The following is an 18,750-nucleotide window of genomic DNA, read 5'->3' on the forward strand; positions in this document are numbered from 1 at the left end:
GGATCTAACTCTGCAATTCTGTATAAATGCTTTGTGACAGAGTCTACAGGGTGTCCCAAAGGTCTCCATACATATGGGGAAAGTAACACTTCTTAGCAAAATGTCTTCCAAAGTTTTTAGTTTATATTTAGTTTAGTTATTTTGTATTTGTATATATATATATATATATATATATATATATATATATATATATATATATATATATATATTTTTTTTTTTACTTAATTTAATTTTTTTTAAGATAACCTTTAAGAATGCCTTTGACAAAAGAAAAACATATTGGTGTTTTATATTAGCACAAATATCATTTAAAGAAACACATTCAAAGTGCAATTACATGCATAACACCATGAGTGGGAGAGACAACTCCATGTGTGTTTACAAAGAAATGTCAATCATGTAGAGGATGTTTTATAAATAAAGTTACATTTTGCTAAAAAAAGTGTTAATTTCCCCTACGTATGGAGATTTTTGGGACACCCCGAATTGTTATGATATTTGTGCTTACAAAGATCAAGTGCTTGTAATCAGAGTGGAATACATTTGAAAATGTGCGTGATCAGATAACTTATTTCATTTCATAGTTTAGGTGATTATAGTTTTTATACCACTGAACAATAGTATAATTTACTGACTGCATGCAGTTATAACATTATAACCATCACTATGGTTGAGAACATCAGGGTGGCTATTTTTCTTTCTTTTTAGATGGAACATTGTACTGAACAATACAAAAATAAAACAGAAGGTGAAATATAAAAAGAATAGTTTCAACAGGCACATAAAAAAACTCAAATAAGCAATTTTAAGTGAAAATATTAAAGAAAGGCAACAAGTACATATTGAATCACAACATCATATACCTTTTCCTGATATTTTGTACCTTGCACTGTTATTTACAGTTGAGGTCAAAAGTTTACATCCCCCTTTCAGAATCTGCAAAATGTTTATTATTTTACCAAAATAAGAGGGATCATACAGAATGCATGTTATTGTTTATTTAGTGCTGACCTGAATAAGATATTTCACATAAAAAATGTTTACATATAGTCCACAAGAGAAAATAATAGTTGAATTTATAAAAATGACCCCGTTCAAAAGTTTACATACCCTTGATTCTTAATACTGTGTTGTTGCCTGAATGATCCACAGCTGTGATTTTTGTTTACTGATAGTTGTTCAAGAGTCCCTTGTTTGTCCTGAACAGTCTGCCCGCTGTTCTTCAGAAAAATCCTTCAGGTCCCACAAATTCTTTGGTTTTTCCAGCATTTTCTGTGTATTTGAACCCTTTCCAACAATGACTGTATGATTTTGAGATCCATCTTTTCACACTGAGGACAACTGAGGGACTCATATGCAACTATTACAGAAGGTTCAAACGCTCACTGATGCTCCAGAAGGAAAAAACATGCATTAAGAGCCGGGGGGTGAAAACTTTTGAACAGAATGGAGATGTGTACATTTTTCTTATTTTGCCTAAATATCGTATTTTTTCATTTAGTACTGCCCTTCAGAGGCTACAGAAGATAGTTACATGTTTCCCAGAAGACAAAATAAGATAAATTTACCCTGATCTTCAAATTCAAAAAGTTTTCACCCCCCGGCTCTTAATGCATGGTTTTTCCTTCTGGAGCATCAGTGTGCGTTTGAACCTTCTGTAATAGTTGCATATGAGTCCCTCAGTTGTCCTCAGTGTGAAAAGATGGATCTCAAAATCATACAGTCATTGTTGGAAAGGGTTCAAATACACAAAAAATGCTGGAAAACCAAAGAATTTGTGGGACCTGAAGGATTTTTCTGAAGAACAGCGGGCAGTTTAACTGTTCAGGACAAACAAGGGACTCAGGAACAACTATCAGTAAACAAAAATCACAGCTGTGGATCATTCAGGTAACAACACAGTATTAAGAATGAAGTGTATGTAAACTTTTGAACGGGGTCATTTTTATAAATTCAACTATTATTTTCTCTTGTGGACTATATGTAAACATTTTTTATGTGAAATATCTTATTCAGGTCAGCACTAAATAAACAATAACATGCATCTTGTATGATCCCTCTTATTTTGGTAAAATAATAAACATTTTGCAGATTCTGAAAGGGGTATGTAAACTTTTGACCTCAACTGTAAATAACTGGCATTTAAAGGAGTGTTATTTTTCTGTAATCATTACATAATATTACATTACCTGATGCAATCTGGATTATTTATTAGACTTTCATTAATCTGATTACATTGTTTTTTATTGACTGCCTCAATAATTCACTCATTGCATGTTGAAAATATTCACAACATTGCAGATTTTGCCATTTTTAAAAATCCTTTCAAAGGAAATCATACAAAAAGTAATGTGTAATTCTTGAGTGGTTTACTTATGGGAAGGGAATTCAGTACAACCCATTTTAAAGACAAAAACAGTATGTGCAAATACCACCATAAATCATTCAAATTCAAAAATGTTGCCCTTTAGCAATATGCAAGTAATCTTGATGCACCTCGAGCAATATTTGCAAATTTAAGAAAACAGACAGATAGCATTAAAGGCTGTAATGTGCATTAGACGTAGGTCCTGGATAGTGGTACATAAGTTGTAGCTTAAATGCCCAAGGCAGTGACATACTACGTATGTATCTATGGTTGTGTGTTCATACAGATTGAAGCTGCTGAGCACCAGACCTGCTGAGACAGCCAACCCCCAGCACCTCCACCCCCAACTGATGTGCCAAAAAAGGTAAAGGTGCCACCTGGCCCAGTTCTTTTTGTGCTATAGCTCCAAGCACACCAAGCAATTACAAACACAATACAGCAGATTCAGGTGTGCTGGGAACTGAAAGACCAAAAATGTGGGCCTTAAGCATTTATTAGGAAACACTGTCCTTGAAGCACCAAAAAGTAGGTCTGTGTAGTCCTCTGGCTGTGAATCTGCTTTACTTAACTCAGTGAAAAAACATCCACTCTCATAGAAATAGTTGCTACAGCTCTTCTCCTTTCTTTAACACTTGGATTCTTCAGGGATTAATCTAGGATACTTTTAAGTAATACCTTTACCTTTGTACAGATCAGCTTATCTCAAAAGGCAACAAAAGGCAGCTTTACCATAAGGTACTGTAATTAATCTACAGACATAATCTCTACAGGAAAAAAAAAAAAAAAAAAAGCTGTGTAACTGTTGTATAAGTCACATGAATTTCTCAAATCAACATGATTTAATATCCTCTTTCAATTAAATGTGGTTGAAAACAATCAAGTATTACAACATATTTCTCTTGAATACTTTGTTCTGTTCCTTTTTGTAACAAAATTATAAAGAAAATCAAATAAAACTAATACACTACAGTATGGTAACATGTAATTGGGGAAATATGTTTTTACTGTTCTGATATTACTTGTTATAGGCTTATTAAACTGTAAACATGTGAGTAAAACATGTGAGTAAAACATGATTACTAAACTTTACCACTAAAACGAGAGGAAGAATTTATGTGCTAAAGAGTCAGTGATATTAAATATTACTCTAAACCTGATGGTGGATTATTTTCCTACAACATGTCTTCTATTCCTTGCTTACACAACACTGCACTTGAACTTCATATTACACCACAGTGGAAACATCCGCTTTCAGTTACGAGCTTATGAAACTGAAGGGGCGTGGCTCTGCACGTTTCGTAAGTAAACACGCCCACTGCATTGTTATTTAACGTTTCAGGACGTGTTTAACCCCACGCACAGCCTTCACCCCGTCTAGAACAACGACACACCTGGTATTTCAAGGTAAGACAAGTACTAATATGAGCTGATATGTGCGTGATTAAACAGGTTCTGTGTTCTGACAGCGTGCTTACTTCGTAACCAAGCCCAGTAGTGTGCATGGAAACATTATACAAATATGGCTCGATGAGGTGTTATAACATTAGACTGTAGATACAAATCATATCCAGAGCAAAGTGCTCTAACAGGAGTTTGAACAGATAATACAGGTTTCTTTCAGCAGGGGTGACGGGAACTAGATGCAGTTTGAATGTAAACGTGTTGCCAAATAAACCAATGGTTCAGTTTTTACACTGTAGTGCCATACTACAGCAGAACTTCTCACATCATGTGTTTACAACAGAGCTATCTGTTGTTTTCCTGGATGCTTCTAATTTTTGCCATTTCGACTTATATATATATATATATATATATATATATATATATAAATGTAAAAAGGGTTGTTGATTGCAGTGTTTGGATAAAATAAGTCACTTGTTCTTGCTCATCAATGCATAACACACTAACTATTAAGCCCTTTTTAAGATGAGTAATGTTTAATAGTGGTGATAAGTAATTTTGGTTCTTTTTAGTGAACACTCGGTTCAGCTCACAAACACGAACCGACTCATTGCTCGTTTTGTTCTCGTCAGAACTGGCTCTGTGTCGCTCTGGTGTGTCAAACAGCTCAGATGATTCACTGGATGCTTTTCATTCATAATTGCACTGGTTTATGCAACGGCTCTTATATCATACATGCGAGTCGGTTCCCAACGGATCACTTAAAAGAGCCGATTCAAAGAGTCGACTCATTCGCAAGAAAACACAAAAATGTACATAAAGTGTGCAGTCTGTGGAGTCGCTATTGCTGGAAACCACAGGGACCAAAGTGACAAAAAGCCAACCATTATTCTGCTTCATGCACCATAAACCTGTAGCCACTGAACTGATGTGGTTGTCTTGGTTAACTCTAGTTACATTTTAATCTTGGTCACCTGACTTTACTGTTGTACATACTGCCACACCCCCTATCCTATAAAGCCCGGCTTTGTCTTTATGTGTGACTAAACTTTTAAATATGTTTTTAATGTGTTTAATCAAAGGAGAGTTTAAGGGGTGGTACATCTCCTGAAGGTGTCTCTGACAGTGTGTTATACTTATTCTTGCCTCTTAAAACAGTCATATAAGAATTTTCTGCATCTCTTTGTTGGAGCCATGTGGACGGCCATGCTGGGACTGACCGCCCTACCACATGTTGGTGGGATCTGTGGAGCCTTTATCACAAGAAGAGAGACGAAAACGTGGTATGTCTCGCTTAACAAACCGTCATGGAGGCCACCCAACTCTGCTTTTGGAGTAGTATGGACAGCTTTATACACTGGCATGGGGTTAGTACATCAGAGTCAGTTCTGTTAACTTACCTTTATAATTTGTAAATATGGCTTTTAATGTAATATAATGTATTAGGTGCTGTGGAATGCTGTTTATTGGGCCAATATTGGTTCAGGTAAAGGTTGTTTCAGTGGAGAAATGAGCTAGAACATTAGCTTTCCAGGTAGACTTGATGTAGACAGTGTCACCTGTACTTTTTTCATCCACTTGTTTACTATATTACTATATTAACACTGTTGTTTCAGGTATGGTTCATACCTGGTGTATAAAGAGCTGGGAGGCTTCACAGAAGATGCTATGGTCCCACTGGGACTCTATGGCCTGCAGCTGGCACTGAACTGGGCCTGGACCCCTATCTTTTTTGGGGCACACAAGATCAAACTGGTAAGACGGCATGCGTTTCTTAGCTCAAGACAAGCTTTCATTCATCCATTGCAGGACAAAAATCGCACTCACACATGAGAAATGAAACTGTCTGATATTAATTGCACACTGTAAACCACACCCCCTGTTACTGATTGATGTTCCTCAATTTTTGCCCCTGCAGGCACTCATTGAGCTTGTTGTGCTGACGGGCACAGTGGCCGCCACCATGGTGTCCTGGTACCCAGTGAACCGCACTGCCACACTCCTCCTGACTCCATACCTGGCCTGGCTCTGCTTGGCCACCTCCCTCAACTACTGTATCTGGAGGGACAATCCTGATACCAAAGAAGACTAGAGAGGGCAAATATGTAATTAACATGCACTAGTAGGCACATTATGACTCTTCATGGCCATTAAAACAAATATGCCTGTAACCATATTCAAGCGAATATATGAATTAAATCATGGCAGCTGCTTGACTAATGAAGTTCTCAAGTAGGAGAATTAATATATACTAACATTTAGCTCACATCTCTGTTGGCTTTTTAAAATAAAATATTTTAATATGTTTATATCAATATGTAATTTCTCTGTTAATAACTTTTGATTTCTTGTTAGTAAAAAAAGACAATCCAATCCACCCACACAACTAATGAACATTTAAGCAAAAAAAAAAAAAAAAAAAAATCCACTACAATTTTGCCTGCATGATTGATTTTGTATCAATTATTCATTTAATGGTTTGTATGTGTTCCAAATAAAAAAAAATGTTGGCCGACAGAGTCTGTCCCCTGCCACCCACCAAACTCTTAAACTTTACTATAGTCATATCACATTATGAAAGGGCGTGTTTCCAAACAGAGTGAAATGACCCCTATCTCATATTAACACACTGTGTTTTCTGGTGTGGGCCAAACTGCCAGTGGGTTCACAAGAACATATGCAATCTACACCACGTGTTGAATTCAAGCCTGAAAGCACTTGTTCAAATTTAGAATAATTCAGCCTCAGTGTAAGAATAAACAGATTTTACTAATTTATTTTTGTACATAAATTATGCATATTTAGTGTAGCTACAGGACGTTATTCTGGCATCTGTGGAATACAGTGCATCTTTAATTGTTTACAAGTTATGGGCATTATAGATTTTAAATAATATGAATGAATTGTTGTTCATATGCACATACAGCAGATAAGAATGAAAATGTAAAATACAAATATATTAATAAAATGAGAGTAATAAGTTTCATAACTGAAAATGTGCTAGGGTGAAGATTATAGTGCAAAATGTCTACTTTTCCGGCTTTTCCACAGATGCATCTTCTGGCTTAGCTGAGAATCTCTGCATTAGAGTTTTCCACAATCCTTTCTTTTCCTCATCCATCTGTTGCATAGTTCCTATAAGTGATTAATACAATAAAATAATAAGAAAGTCAGTTCTATGAAATGCTCCATTACAATAGGTTAAAAAATGAGCGTTGTTCGCTGTTCAACAGTTTTTTTGTAGACACGTGTGCAACCGATTCATAAGACTGGCACATTAAAAGAGCAACTTTGAAAAACTAATTAATTTTCAGCTAGAGAAAACAAGAGCCTGGCATTGTTGCCAGAAGGGCTGGTTTGAGTACATCAGAAACTGCTGCTCACCTGGGATTTTCACATGCAACAGTCTCTAGAATTTACATAGAATGGTGCGAAAACCAAAAAACATGCTTTCTGCACACTACAGTTGTAAAGAGTGGTTATTTTGGTTACAATAACGTTCCTGTCAGCTTGGCCATCCTCCTCTGACCACACTCAGCAAGGTGTTTCCGACTGCAGAACTGCCTCTCTCTGGATGTTTGTTGTTTTTCGCACCATTTTATTTGAAAGCAGCCTTTCTTGCACCAACAACCATGTCATGGTCAAAGTCACCGCGATGATATTTGTCCACATTTTGAAGTTTGAACATTAACTGAAGCTCCTGACATGCATCTGCATGACTCTATGCATTGCACTGCTGACCGATAATTGGCTGACAATTGTATGAATAAGCAGGTGTTCCTATTAAAGTAAATACGAATATCATTTACATTAAGCACACTCATTTATGTGGATTAAGTGTTAAGTATTTTAGAGCCACTTTGTAAACAATGTGCCTTTTACATTTTAAGATGAATCATAATAGTACCATCCCATTATTTTTACATTTGAATGTTCAGTTACATTGGCGCTATTGATTTCACTTCAAACATTACCGTTAATGTTAAAACAACGTTCAACTTTTCTTGTAGATTAGTCGTTTCTTAAAATTTCTCACCTGTTCCTAATAACATCCGGCACTCTTCTACTGTCACGCCAGTAAAACTTGTGTCTTTTGCTCGAGGAAACTGAAAAGAGAAATATTCATCCACACACATTTAATCAAGTGAGTACTGAAATGTGGCAATGAAAATATACCTGTTATTATACAATCTGTACAGTCAGCTATAAAAATTAATAAACATTTTGGGGTAAAAGATCAAATAAATCACTCAGAAATACACACAATGCTCTTTTACTGGAACAATGACATTTTAGACATTTCTGGGGCATTAAAACAGCAAAACTTATCCCTGTTGTTAAACAGGGGAGAAGATGTGTTTTTCAGACAGTTACAGTTATATTTCAGTTGCTGAAGCAAATAGAATAACTCATGATAAGTTAGCATTTGGAAAAGTAATCCATTGCTTTTAAAAATTTCATAAAATGCTGCATTTTAATATTCTGACATCAGACTCACCTTTTCTTTGTAAACATTGCTGTTGATGCGCGCCAGACTTTCATACATTTGATCACATTTTTCTGGGTCAGAGATCTAGAAGAAGAATATACATCCTCCATCAAATATGCTTCAGATCACTTCAGTTTTTAAATTTTCTTGCCATAGGCATACTGGTTTGTCTTAGTGTGTTAACTGTGGTATGATTACTTTTTCCTGAATAGCTGTATAAATTTACAACACATCACTTGGTTGTGTAAATCATATTGTTTACATGGCATATTTAATATACAGTGTATTTTAATATATAGAGTATTCAGACCTATTTATTTTTTCCTCATTTTATTTTGTTACAGCTTTATTCTAAAATGGATTAAATATTTTTCATCAATCTTCAAGAAGTACACAATAATAAAAACCATAAACAGTTTTCACAGTTTTGTAAATTAAAAAAAAAAAAAAAAAAAGCTAAATATCAAATTCACAAGTATTCACAAGTACACAAGTACATGAAGTTGAGCTCATGTGTCTCACTTCCACTCACCATCCTTTAAATGATTTTGCAACTTGATTAAGGTTAATCTATAGTAAATTCAGCTAACTGGACATGATTTGGAAAGGTTTACATAAACATTAGTTTATATAAAGCCTCATAGCTGACAGTGCATGTCAACAAAAACAAGTTACAAGTGCCAAAAGAGGAAGACTCCCGAAGAAGGACTCTACTGTGGTGCTGATCTGGGGAAAGGTACTGATAAGTGCTGAGGTTTCCAAACAACAAAAACAACAAGAAAAAAAAAAAAAAAAACAACAAAGAAAAAAAAAAAAAAAACGAGGTATGCTATATGGTCAAAAGCATGTGGACCTGACCATCACACCCATATATGTCCATTCCAAAACCATGGGCATTACCACAGAGTTGTTCCCCTCATTGCTTTTATAATAACCTCCACTCTTCTGGGAATGCTTTCCACTAGATTTTGGAATGTGGCTGTGGGGATTTGTGCTCATTCAGCCATAAAAGCATTAGTGAGGTCAGACACTGATATCAGGTGAGGAGGCCTGGGATGCAGTTGGCAATCCAGTTCATCCCAAAGGTGTTCAGTGGGGTTGAGGTCAGGGCTCAGGCCACTTGAGTTCTTCTACTCCAACCTTGGCAAATCTTGTCTCCATGGACCTTGCATTGTGCACAGAAGCACTGCCATGATGGAATAGGTTTGGGCTATTTAGTTCCAGTGAAGGGAAATCTTAATGCTACAGCATACAAAGACGTTGTCAATTGCTTACAACTTTGCGGCAAGAGTTTGGGGGAAGACCCACATATGGTTGTGATGGTCAGGTGTCCATATACTTTTGGTCATATAGTGTAGCTCAGACCCACCAAGTCTCTTTCTAGTTCTGGTCACCCAGCAAAACTGAAGGGAGGTGATAAGGATCATGAAGATGAGAGATCCAGCCAGAGAAACAGCCATCTCTGCAGCACTCCACCAATCAGAGTGCCCAGAGTAAAAGGCACAAGATGGCTCACTTGGACTTTGCCAAAAAGCACCTAAAGGTCTCTCAGTCCATGAGAAACTATATTCCATAGTCTGACGAAACCAAGACTATACTCTTTAGCTTGAATGCCAAGGGTCACATCTGAAGGGAACCCGGGGCTTCTCATAATCTCACCACTCTGATCACTATGGTGAAGTGTAATGCCTGAAGCAGCATGGACTGGGAGGTCTGCCAGAAACAACGAAGTAGATATTCTTGAGGAAAACCTGCTTAAGAGTGCTCAGGACCTCAGATCGAGGTGAAGTTTCACCACCAAGACAATAGAGTAGTGACTTCAGCACAAGCCTAGAAACGTCCTTAAGTGGCACAGCCAGAGCCTGAACATGAACCAGATTAAACATTAAAATTAAAATATTAAAATAATCTTTCACACACCACCCAGCTTCTTTCCAACACCACTCAAGCAGTAACTTCTTGACACGCCAGGGAGCCACAACTGCACAGAAAAGTCAAACTTCTAACTCCACATAAACACTCAAGGACAAGCACTGCAACCATTCGGGTGTCAGCCATAACAGCGTTAGAGCTAATTACACAACAAAAGTAAGCTCTTAACACATTCCGCTTTAGTTGGATATAGAAAAGGTTTTATTTTAGAAGTACATTATTATTAACACCTGAATTTTACCTGCACTATCAGACATAACATATCTGAATGCAACATTAATGACGGTTAATACACTTTGGTTAAAAAATGTTTATAGCTACCTGACATTACCTGAGTGTTTTCACCCTCTCTGAATGCACTGGCCACCTTTTGCCGTAAAAACGTCCCCAAATCTCGACCTTTTTTCGATTCGTCTCTCGGCCATTCTTCACACAACTTGAGAAAGCGACGGTACCTGGTGGCGGCCATTTTCAGACTTGGGGAAAGGCAGGACCCACATTTAAAGTCAGGATGCCGCACTGGGACAAACCAAATCGCGTTTTTGCGTTTAGTAGAAACGCTGAGACGAGTGCACATTTTGTCCCAAACGTGTTTCCGTAAGCTCCGAGCTCGCCTCATGGTGTGTAGAAATAATCAACGGTTTAGTATAACTATAGCTACGTCTGTGAATGTTTTCCTTTTGAAATTGCTTGTCTTAATTTTTGTCTTATTTTAAAAGAAATCACCAGGGAAGATGGCGGGTGCTGGAAAGAAAAGCGAAGCAGGAGCTCCAGGGGTTGTGGGATGGATCAGCTCCGCATATCGATTTGCGACCGACAGGAATGATTTCAGAAGGTAGCGCTGGTTAACGTTAATCATCTGCCTAAGTGGCGTAATTACACATCTGTGTCCTTGTGTGCATGTGTGAGATATTCCGCCATCATCACCTCGTCATGTAGCTAGCAGTCTGGACCACTGTATGAGAATGACCTTGTCAGTTACAGTGCTGGAGGTGCTAGCTGCTAGCTGGGTTTGGTAGTTAAAGGTCCTGGTATATCCTGCATGTTACCAAATATCATTCGGCCTGGTTAAATGTCAAATAGCTTACTTATTGACCAAAAAAAAAAAAAATTAATAAAATAAATAAATAGGTAACCAAATGAGCATGACCTCTGACCCCATGACATCATAACTCCATGGTTTATTGTCCACTGAAGAATACATGGAGATATGTATCACCTGACAGCAGAGGCTCATTACATCTAAACACCCTGACCCATAACACTATGTGCTAATATCTGAGAAGCAGATGTGAAGTTTAGTAAACCTAAATGAAGTCTGTGTTAGTTACAGTATTACAATTGTCAAAACAACCCAACCAAGAGTGAGTGAAAGTGTAATGATGATAATAATAATAACACCATTGTGTAATTTTGATACCCTGTTTCTCTTTAGGAATCTTCTGGTGAATCTAGGTTTGTTTGCAGCAGGAGTTTGGGTGGCGAGGAATTTGTCAGACTTTGACTTGATGTCACCTCAACCAGTCACATAGTCCTGGCCAAATCATGGGCTTTTGCAGGTGAGTTCGAGTCAAACGCCTTCTGCTTATAATATGGCACAGTACTGAATATTTTCTAAACCGAAATCAAGGTGTATATACTTTAAATCTAGAGCATGTAGGATTTTTTTTTGTTCAAATAGAAAAACAATATTACTGATTCAGAGAAGGAAAAATAATACTCTATAATCTGAGGGTCCTGAAATACTGAGAGTCACTCTGATAATCCTGTGATAGTAATTCCCAGTCAGCACTGTGCCATGGATGTCACAGCTCAGGAAATTTGTTACTAACTGAGATACATCACACATTAGTCCTCCCCATGTTCAGACATGAAAGGAGTCATTTATATAGGAACTGGTAGCCAGATAGAGAGAGAAAGAGCACAAGAGTCAAAAAACAAACCAAACAGCAGAGAGAGAGAGAGAGAGAATGGTGATATAAGAAGAAAAAAGAATTCAGGAAATATGGGTTTTTAGCTTTTTTTCTTGCTGAACAGTTAAGGTATTTATTTGTTCTCTGATGATCTAGTGAACAGTGGACGATTTATCCATGTGGAATTTGTATCACAACCCAGGTGTGAAGTTGTTCAGTTAGAGAACTCACTAGAGAACTGGCTAGTGAATAATGGGTGATGATTTTTTCTTTGTATTTTTGTATTCAAACCTTGTTTTGCTGGTCAAGAGAACAAAATACATCAGAGTAGACAAAACCTATAGGAAACAACCAGATGATACCCTTCATGAATTAGCACACTAATGCACTGACTTTACAGAGAACTGAGAGATTTTGCTCTTTCACCTGGTACTCACTGACTATAACAGTCATGTTTATGTGTACAATAAAATATGTTCATTTTGCTTCTGTAATATTGAGAAAACAGCATTTAATTATATTGTCAGAGTTGTGAGCATTTGGGCCATGTCCCAGACCTTATACTACTATACAAAATAGATTGTCAGTACACCTATTTAGTCAGTACACTACTTGGCGTTGGTGTGCATTGTGCAGGTTGGGTCTCTTCCAAGGTGTGCACTCACAGCTGTTAGATTAATCCAAGCATTGACAAATAAAATTCTTCTGCATGTAGCTGGCAATACTTTTCTCTACCCTGGCAAAAATCTTTAAATACTGTATATAGTTGTAGCTATTTGTTGATGAGTGTGCCTGCAGTCATAGCCATACTGGTGAGCACACTCCCCATTAATGTGATGATTCAAAACACTATACAATACACATGAGACACAGCAAAATGTTCACACTCTGATAGCACATGTTTGTTGCACCAAATTATGACTCTAAAGGCTACAAATGATCACTGTCTTTTTTTTTTTTTTTTATCCCTAGGAGGAGAGGACCAATTTCTTCTGAATAAGAACAGAGCTTTCTACCAGAGGCAATGATGGGGCAAGATCAGTGGACACTGAATAGAAAACAGCCAATGAAGCATTGTTAAAGCTCTAGTACACACTTTTTAAAAAAAAGAAAAACAGTGAACAGCTGACTTTATTACAAACTTTATTTACTATAAATAATGTTTCATGTATAACTTAAAGTTCACAATCTATATGATCTGACGTTCTAGCAGGTTTAGTCATACAAGTGGATTCAAAAAAGTTACATATAATACTTAATAAAAGTGTTTAAACATTCTTGGTCTCTGTATTAGCCATGGTGCAATTCTGTGAAGATAAAAGTTGGAGCCAGGTCTCTTTTTCCATCCTGCACCAAATATTGAGCTTGAGTTAAAATTTATAAATGGCTCAGAAAATATCTGTAATGTATTATTCTGGTCAAACAACGAACAGTACAGCCAAGTTACTGGATCGTATGGGTTTTAGCCGAGATCAATGCTTAAAATTAATTACCGTGTCTGTGCAGTGAGTATAACAGCAGTAGCAGCTCGTAAGTGGTTTTGGGTGAGATGGAGCAGGAAGGCATCAGGTGGCAGTCCCAACATCTTAGTCTTTAACTCCTCTACACGAACATTGGCAGGAAACACTGCATGATCTTGAACGCTGAATCTGTTGCCACTGATGTATTGGTATGGCATACATATCAAAGAGAGTCAATACAGAACAATATTTAAGCTGAGAATAGGTCATTAAAACAAAAGCCATTAAACTGTAATAAACCTCCCACCAACATGCATTCAAAAAATTCATACTGTTGAATTCTCAAATCTGGTTGAAAGGTGTTGATTAATTTTCTATAACAGTAGCACCAACAGTTTAAACCATCACAGGTTTATAGTAACTGACTCATTGTGATGGTCTATATGTATTACACATACACTATATACACTCACTAAACACTTTATTAGGAACACTTGTACACCTGCTTATTCATGCAATTACCTAATCAGCCACTCAGGTGGCAGCAGTGCAATGCATAACATCCAGCAGCTTCCGGTAATGTTCACATCAACCATCAGAATGGGGGAAAAATAGGGATCTCAATGACTTAGACCGTAGCATGATTGTTGGTGCCAGACGGGCTGGTTTGAATATTTCTATAACTGTTGACCTCCTGGGATTTTCACGCACAGCAGTCTCTAGAGTTTACTCAGAATAGTGCAATAAAGAAAAAAACATCCGGTGAGTGGTAGTTCTGCGAACAGGTGCACATTGATCATGACTGAGGTCAAAGGAGAACGGCCAGACTGGTTCGAGCTGACAGAAAGGCTACAGTAACTCAGATAACAACTCTGTACAATTGTGGTGAGCAGAAAAGCATCTCAGAATGCACAACATATCGAACCTTGAGGCGGATGGGTTACAATAGCAGAAGACCATGTCGGGTTCCACTTCTGTCAGCCAAAGAACAGAAAGCTGAGGCTGCAGTGGGCACAGGCTAACAAAAATATGATGGTTGAAGACTAGAAAAACGTAGCCTGGTCTGATGAATCTCGATTTCTGCTGAGGCACACAGATGGTAGGGTCAGAATTTGGTGCCAACAGCATGGACCCAACCTGCCTTTTGTTAACAGTCCAGGCTGGTGGAGGTGGTGTAATGGTGTGGGGAATGTTTTCTTGGTACAATTTGGGCCTGTTAATACCAATCTCTTGAAAGCACAGTCTATTTGAGTATTGTTGCTGACCATGTGCATCCCTTCATGGCCATAATTTACCCATCTTCTAGTGGCTACTTCCAGCATGATAATGCACCAGGTCACAAAGTCATCTCAATCTGGTTTCATGAACATGACGATGAGTTCAATGTTCCTCAGTGGCCTTCCCAGTCATCGGATCTGAACACCTTTGGGATGTGGTAGAACAGGAGATTCACAACAAGAAAGTGCACCTGAAAAATCTGCAGGAATAGCGTGACGCAATCATGGCAACATGGATCAGAATATCAAAGTAATATTTACAACATCTTGTGGAATCCATGCCACAAAGAGTTGTATAGTGTTCCTAATAAAGTGCTTGGTGAGTGAATGTGTGTGATATATATATATATATATATATTACACACACACACACACACACACACAATATAGCAAAATTGACAGGGCTTTGTAATCTATAATCTAAGGCTAATAAGTTAAACTGAGTTATTCAGCAAACAAAAAGTCATAATGCTTAACATGTAACTAAAATTGTACAAGAGGAATAAAACACATGCCGTCATAGGAAAACAATCAACTTCAGGGTGGTAACAGCCTTGAGCATCACACCACCCCACACTGATTATTTTCCAATAACCGCATGTCTCGTAGTGTTTCATTCCATACTTATGGTAGAATACAAAGTAGTCCTACGTACTTCTTGACTGAGAGGAGCAAGAGGTCATTGAAGAGATGCAGGTAGATGTCTGTGCGAGAGACCAGGGAGCCTGAGGTCTGATTACTCTTGACCATCAACTTTTTCAAGGGTCCCGCTCGAATCAGATAACGGCCACTTACGATCAAAGGTACTGACTGGTGGAAAACAAGAAATATAAACAAGTGGAACAAATTTTGGGGGAAAAAAATACACTGATTCAAGATTCAGACCTTGACACTGGCAAAATCCACAAGCTTTTCCAAGCTAACCAGTTCCTCTGTCCGTTTCATTTGCTGGACGTTGCAGTCACACTCCACTACTACCTACATGACACAGAATATAATTAATTAGCTGTGATGGACTGGGTGTGTTCCTGCCTTGCACTCACTGATCCCAGGATAGGCTCTGGGAAGATAACTAAATGATTGAATAATTAATTCATGGACCACATTTGTAAAGTCTGATTAAGTATTGTGCTTTTGGTATTATAGATGTAAACTAATGGCATTATTAGAAGATTGAAGGCATACCTCTCGTACAGCTTCAATTGCACTCTTTAGGTTGGGAATGTCAGTGGAGTGTTCGTCGGTCCTTTTAAGGATATTCTGAACCAGTGACAAAAGAACATCACTTCTAGCAAGTTGTGCTGATAGGTACAACAACAACCCCCCCCCATGCTCATATGGTACCCAGGTGTTTGAGATTTTCTAAAATGTGTTAAACTTCCTTATGTTCCTGTGTTTGGAAAAGCCCACCTCTAAAATAAGCCTTAATCTTGTTATCCTTTGGAAGGGAAGGATCAGGAAGGACTTGAGTGTCTGTCTCTGGCAAAGTGGGTCCTTCTCAAGCTTCTTTAAGGCCAGCACAAATTTCCGGTTTTCTTCTCTGAAAACAGACAGCAACCATCACACAAGAAGTAGTGCAGGTGTTGATAATGGTTTATATGATAGGGATTCTTGAAGTGAAGACAGAATGAGTAGGACTAACAAAAGGTTTGCAATAAGGGTCTCCTGATACATCATGTTGGTGACATAGGGCACGTAGACTCGACGAAACTTTGATTTGTGATTCAGTACAATGTCTCCAACCTTACACATCACCACATTCTGCCCCAGTCGAGTCTCCAGATCCTGAAGAAATCTAACAGTACAGTAGATATAGATTAGTGAGGCACTTCTGATGTTATGAAAAACACAGCTATGGTAAATAATGTAATGTACGCTTGGCCCTTACCCCTCACTGACCCTGCAGACTTCCTTTAAGTTGGAAAATAAGACATGATTCTGCACGGGAGTTAAAGTTTGCTTCAGCTGAGCCGAGGACTGAAACAGTCCAACTGCCACTCGCAAACTCTTCTGATATGAAGCCTCTGACACAATCAGTTCAAACATGGCCTATGCGAGAAAAGAAGCACCCTTTATACATTTGGTGATAACTGCAGACAAATGACTAATAAAAACCTACCTCCTGATGGCGAATGTCTCTGGCTGTAAGTGTGTGCAGCAAGTTTTGCCTCTTTACTTCGGGCAGCTGCTGCCACAGGGCGTATGGTGCCACATGCAGTCCTGGCGGGCTTGATACACAAGTTGGGCTTGGTGCAGCAGGAGAGGGCCCGGCAGATCGACACCGTGCTTCCACAATGCCTGCCAGTTTTTTATGCTGCGCCTTCTGTAACTCGGCCTTCATACATTTCAGCCAGTACTCCTGATACAGAGGCACTGCTACAGGGCAAATGCAATGAGAGCAAATGTTATACTGTATTCCGCAATAATGATTTTAAATAAACTTGTACTTACAACCAGTGATGTATTTTATGTTCACTTCAAATGTTTCCTCTTGAATTTTGTCCTGAGTATCGGTCATGGAGCTTTAAATAAATAAAAATAAAAACGAAATAAAAATAAATAAAAAAACATAACACATGTTCAATGACCCAGTGCAAAGTTTGTTAGCGGGACAGAAGGATCAAAACAGCTGCAAATTTATACATATTCTTAACCCTTCAGCACCTTGGCAATACATCAAAAACATATTGATATTTTACTGCATTGTGCTCACTAACACGTGTAATCCATAATCATTAGGCTCAAATAAGTTCCTCACTATAAACCTGCTTAGTGTTTGATAAGGAAAAGTGAAATTAATCTGACAAGGCTGAAGATAATTGGTTTATTTACAGCTCATTCTCCACCATACATCTTTTTATTTAAGGAGAAGAACCACAGAACAAACTGGAAGCATGCCGACTGTGTGACTAGCCAAAAATAATTTCACTTGAATTCATCGTCCATACCATCCAGGGCTAGCTTAAAATGATTCAAGTGTGAGTAATGATCAAGTTTTCATGAGGTATATCAGGAAGGCTGTAGCTCGTCTATACAAACCAGGTTACAGATCTACATTACACTTCTACCAGCCTATTCTTCAACATTAAAGACCATGAACAGTTTTAAAGACCTTCTTACCGTTTGTCCTCATCTCGTGCACTGAGCAGAACAGGGGAATCTGGCGCGAGAGTGAGACTGGGGTTTTGATCCTCTGCATTGAGGAGTGATGCAGTCTGGAGAAAAACCCGCTGAAGACTCCACGTGTCTGCTCTCGCAACTGATCTCAGAGCTTCAGCAATCCCACCTGAGGCGCTGCATGCAGGAAACAACAGGTCTGTGGCCTGGAAGTAGTCTGCCACTCATGTTCACATTTAATACTATCTAACAACACTGTAGGTATGAATCATTAGAAATAGGGGTAATAGGTAAACAAGTTACCCAAAAACTGTTTCTGGTGCTTGGGAATCCTCTTGAGTCGTTATGAAACGGTGTTGCTCCATCTCAGACCGTGGAGAGTCACAAACTGGAGCATGGCTGTAGGCCTAGGGAAGAGACCCAGCTTTACACTATCTTTATCTAATGCAATATATATGTAGATTTTTTCTTCAAGCATCATCATGTCAAAATAGCTCAAATAAAAGAAAGTTTTAACATTAGGTTAAGGATTTATTAAGCAGCAACACAAATGTTTGCTGTCACATGGGGTTCTGGCTAGTTTTTGTGTGCCCTTGTGCTCACACACTCTATACAGGTAGGTCTGATTTGCAGTGGCCGACTTCCTAAAACCTACCATTTGGTCTCACACCAATTTAAAGCCGTGAAGATGGACCTCTGACCTCTCTTCCCTGCTCACTGACAGCAAGTCCTCACTCGTCTGCTGCAGATTTGACTCCTCAGGTGTGGCTCATTGATTGACATCACACTTCAC

At 38.2% G+C, this 18,750-nt stretch overlaps 4 protein-coding genes across 6 annotated transcripts; 2 read left to right on the plus strand and 2 right to left on the minus strand.

The window, feature by feature from the left end:
• The first annotated feature begins 3,637 nt into the window (after nt 1-3,637).
• On the plus strand, nt 3,638-6,084 carry tspo (translocator protein). 2 transcript variants are annotated; one of them, XM_026938572.3, is made up of 4 exons: nt 3,638-3,772; nt 4,962-5,136; nt 5,386-5,524; nt 5,688-6,084. In XM_026938572.3, exons 2-4 carry the CDS (start codon nt 4,964-4,966, stop codon nt 5,859-5,861), a joined length of 486 nt encoding a protein of 161 aa, XP_026794373.1. In that variant the 5' UTR covers nt 3,638-3,772; nt 4,962-4,963; the 3' UTR covers nt 5,862-6,084. The 2 variants fall into 2 exon arrangements, with proteins under 2 accessions (XP_026794373.1, XP_026794285.1); XM_026938484.3 differs by having other exon boundaries at nt 3,649-3,772; nt 4,928-5,136.
• Nucleotides 6,085-6,519: 435 nt separating this feature from the next.
• LOC113541386 (ubiquinol-cytochrome-c reductase complex assembly factor 2) lies at nt 6,520-10,659 on the minus strand. The gene is made up of 4 exons (XM_026938369.3): nt 10,522-10,659; nt 8,268-8,342; nt 7,806-7,875; nt 6,520-6,904 (listed from the first exon to the last, which is right to left on the minus strand). The coding sequence occupies exons 1-4, from the start codon at nt 10,657-10,659 to the stop codon at nt 6,798-6,800; spliced, it is 390 nt and encodes a 129-aa protein (XP_026794170.1). The 3' UTR covers nt 6,520-6,797.
• An 18-nt stretch (nt 10,660-10,677) lies between these two features.
• Nucleotides 10,678-13,380, plus strand: tomm6 (translocase of outer mitochondrial membrane 6 homolog (yeast)). Its single transcript, XM_026938693.3, has 4 exons — nt 10,678-10,810; nt 10,910-11,025; nt 11,626-11,749; nt 13,076-13,380. Exons 1-3 carry the CDS (start codon nt 10,808-10,810, stop codon nt 11,720-11,722), a joined length of 216 nt encoding a protein of 71 aa, XP_026794494.1. The 5' UTR covers nt 10,678-10,807; the 3' UTR covers nt 11,723-11,749; nt 13,076-13,380.
• On the minus strand, nt 13,230-18,750 carry si:ch73-15b2.5 (rho guanine nucleotide exchange factor 19). Of its 2 annotated transcripts, none has more exons than XM_034310450.1 (13): nt 18,613-18,750; nt 18,261-18,364; nt 17,961-18,134; nt 17,292-17,362; nt 16,960-17,213; nt 16,729-16,889; nt 16,483-16,635; nt 16,251-16,380; nt 16,026-16,100; nt 15,726-15,818; nt 15,496-15,650; nt 13,597-13,761; nt 13,230-13,450 (listed from the first exon to the last, which is right to left on the minus strand). In XM_034310450.1, the coding sequence occupies exons 1-13, from the start codon at nt 18,613-18,615 to the stop codon at nt 13,372-13,374; spliced, it is 1,617 nt and encodes a 538-aa protein (XP_034166341.1). In that variant the 5' UTR covers nt 18,616-18,750; the 3' UTR covers nt 13,230-13,371. The 2 variants fall into 2 exon arrangements, with proteins under 2 accessions (XP_034166341.1, XP_026794051.1); XM_026938250.2 differs by having other exon boundaries at nt 16,960-17,216.

Source organism: Pangasianodon hypophthalmus, chromosome 2, assembly GCF_027358585.1.
Source record: "Pangasianodon hypophthalmus isolate fPanHyp1 chromosome 2, fPanHyp1.pri, whole genome shotgun sequence".
In the NCBI taxonomy this organism is placed as follows: domain Eukaryota; kingdom Metazoa; phylum Chordata; class Actinopteri; order Siluriformes; family Pangasiidae; genus Pangasianodon; species Pangasianodon hypophthalmus.

Bases quoted from the DNA above. Each gene is read 5' to 3' on its own strand.
- tspo (XM_026938572.3), top strand. From the start codon at position 4,964: ATGTGGACGGCCATGCTGGGACTGACCGCCCTACCACATGTTGGTGGG. The intron at 5,137-5,385 runs GTTAGTACATCA...CTGTTGTTTCAG, and splicing joins GCTTTATACACTGGCATGGG to GTATGGTTCATACCTGGTGT. The intron at 5,525-5,687 runs GTAAGACGGCAT...TTGCCCCTGCAG, and splicing joins GGGCACACAAGATCAAACTG to GCACTCATTGAGCTTGTTGT.
- LOC113541386 (XM_026938369.3), bottom strand. From the start codon at position 10,659: ATGGCCGCCACCAGGTACCGTCGCTTTCTCAAGTTGTGTGAAGAATGG. The intron at 8,343-10,521 runs GTAATGTCAGGT...TTCTTCTTCTAG, and splicing joins GAGAGGGTGAAAACACTCAG to ATCTCTGACCCAGAAAAATG. The intron at 7,876-8,267 runs GTGAGTCTGATG...TTCTCTTTTCAG, and splicing joins GCAATGTTTACAAAGAAAAG to TTTCCTCGAGCAAAAGACAC.
- tomm6 (XM_026938693.3), top strand. The intron at 11,026-11,625 runs GTAGCGCTGGTT...GTTTCTCTTTAG, and splicing joins GACAGGAATGATTTCAGAAG to GAATCTTCTGGTGAATCTAG.
- si:ch73-15b2.5 (XM_026938250.2), bottom strand. The intron at 17,363-17,960 runs GTAAGAAGGTCT...ATTTATTTAAAG, and splicing joins GCACGAGATGAGGACAAACG to CTCCATGACCGATACTCAGG. The intron at 16,381-16,482 runs GTTAGTCCTACT...GTCTGTTTTCAG, and splicing joins ACCCTTATTGCAAACCTTTT to AGAAGAAAACCGGAAATTTG.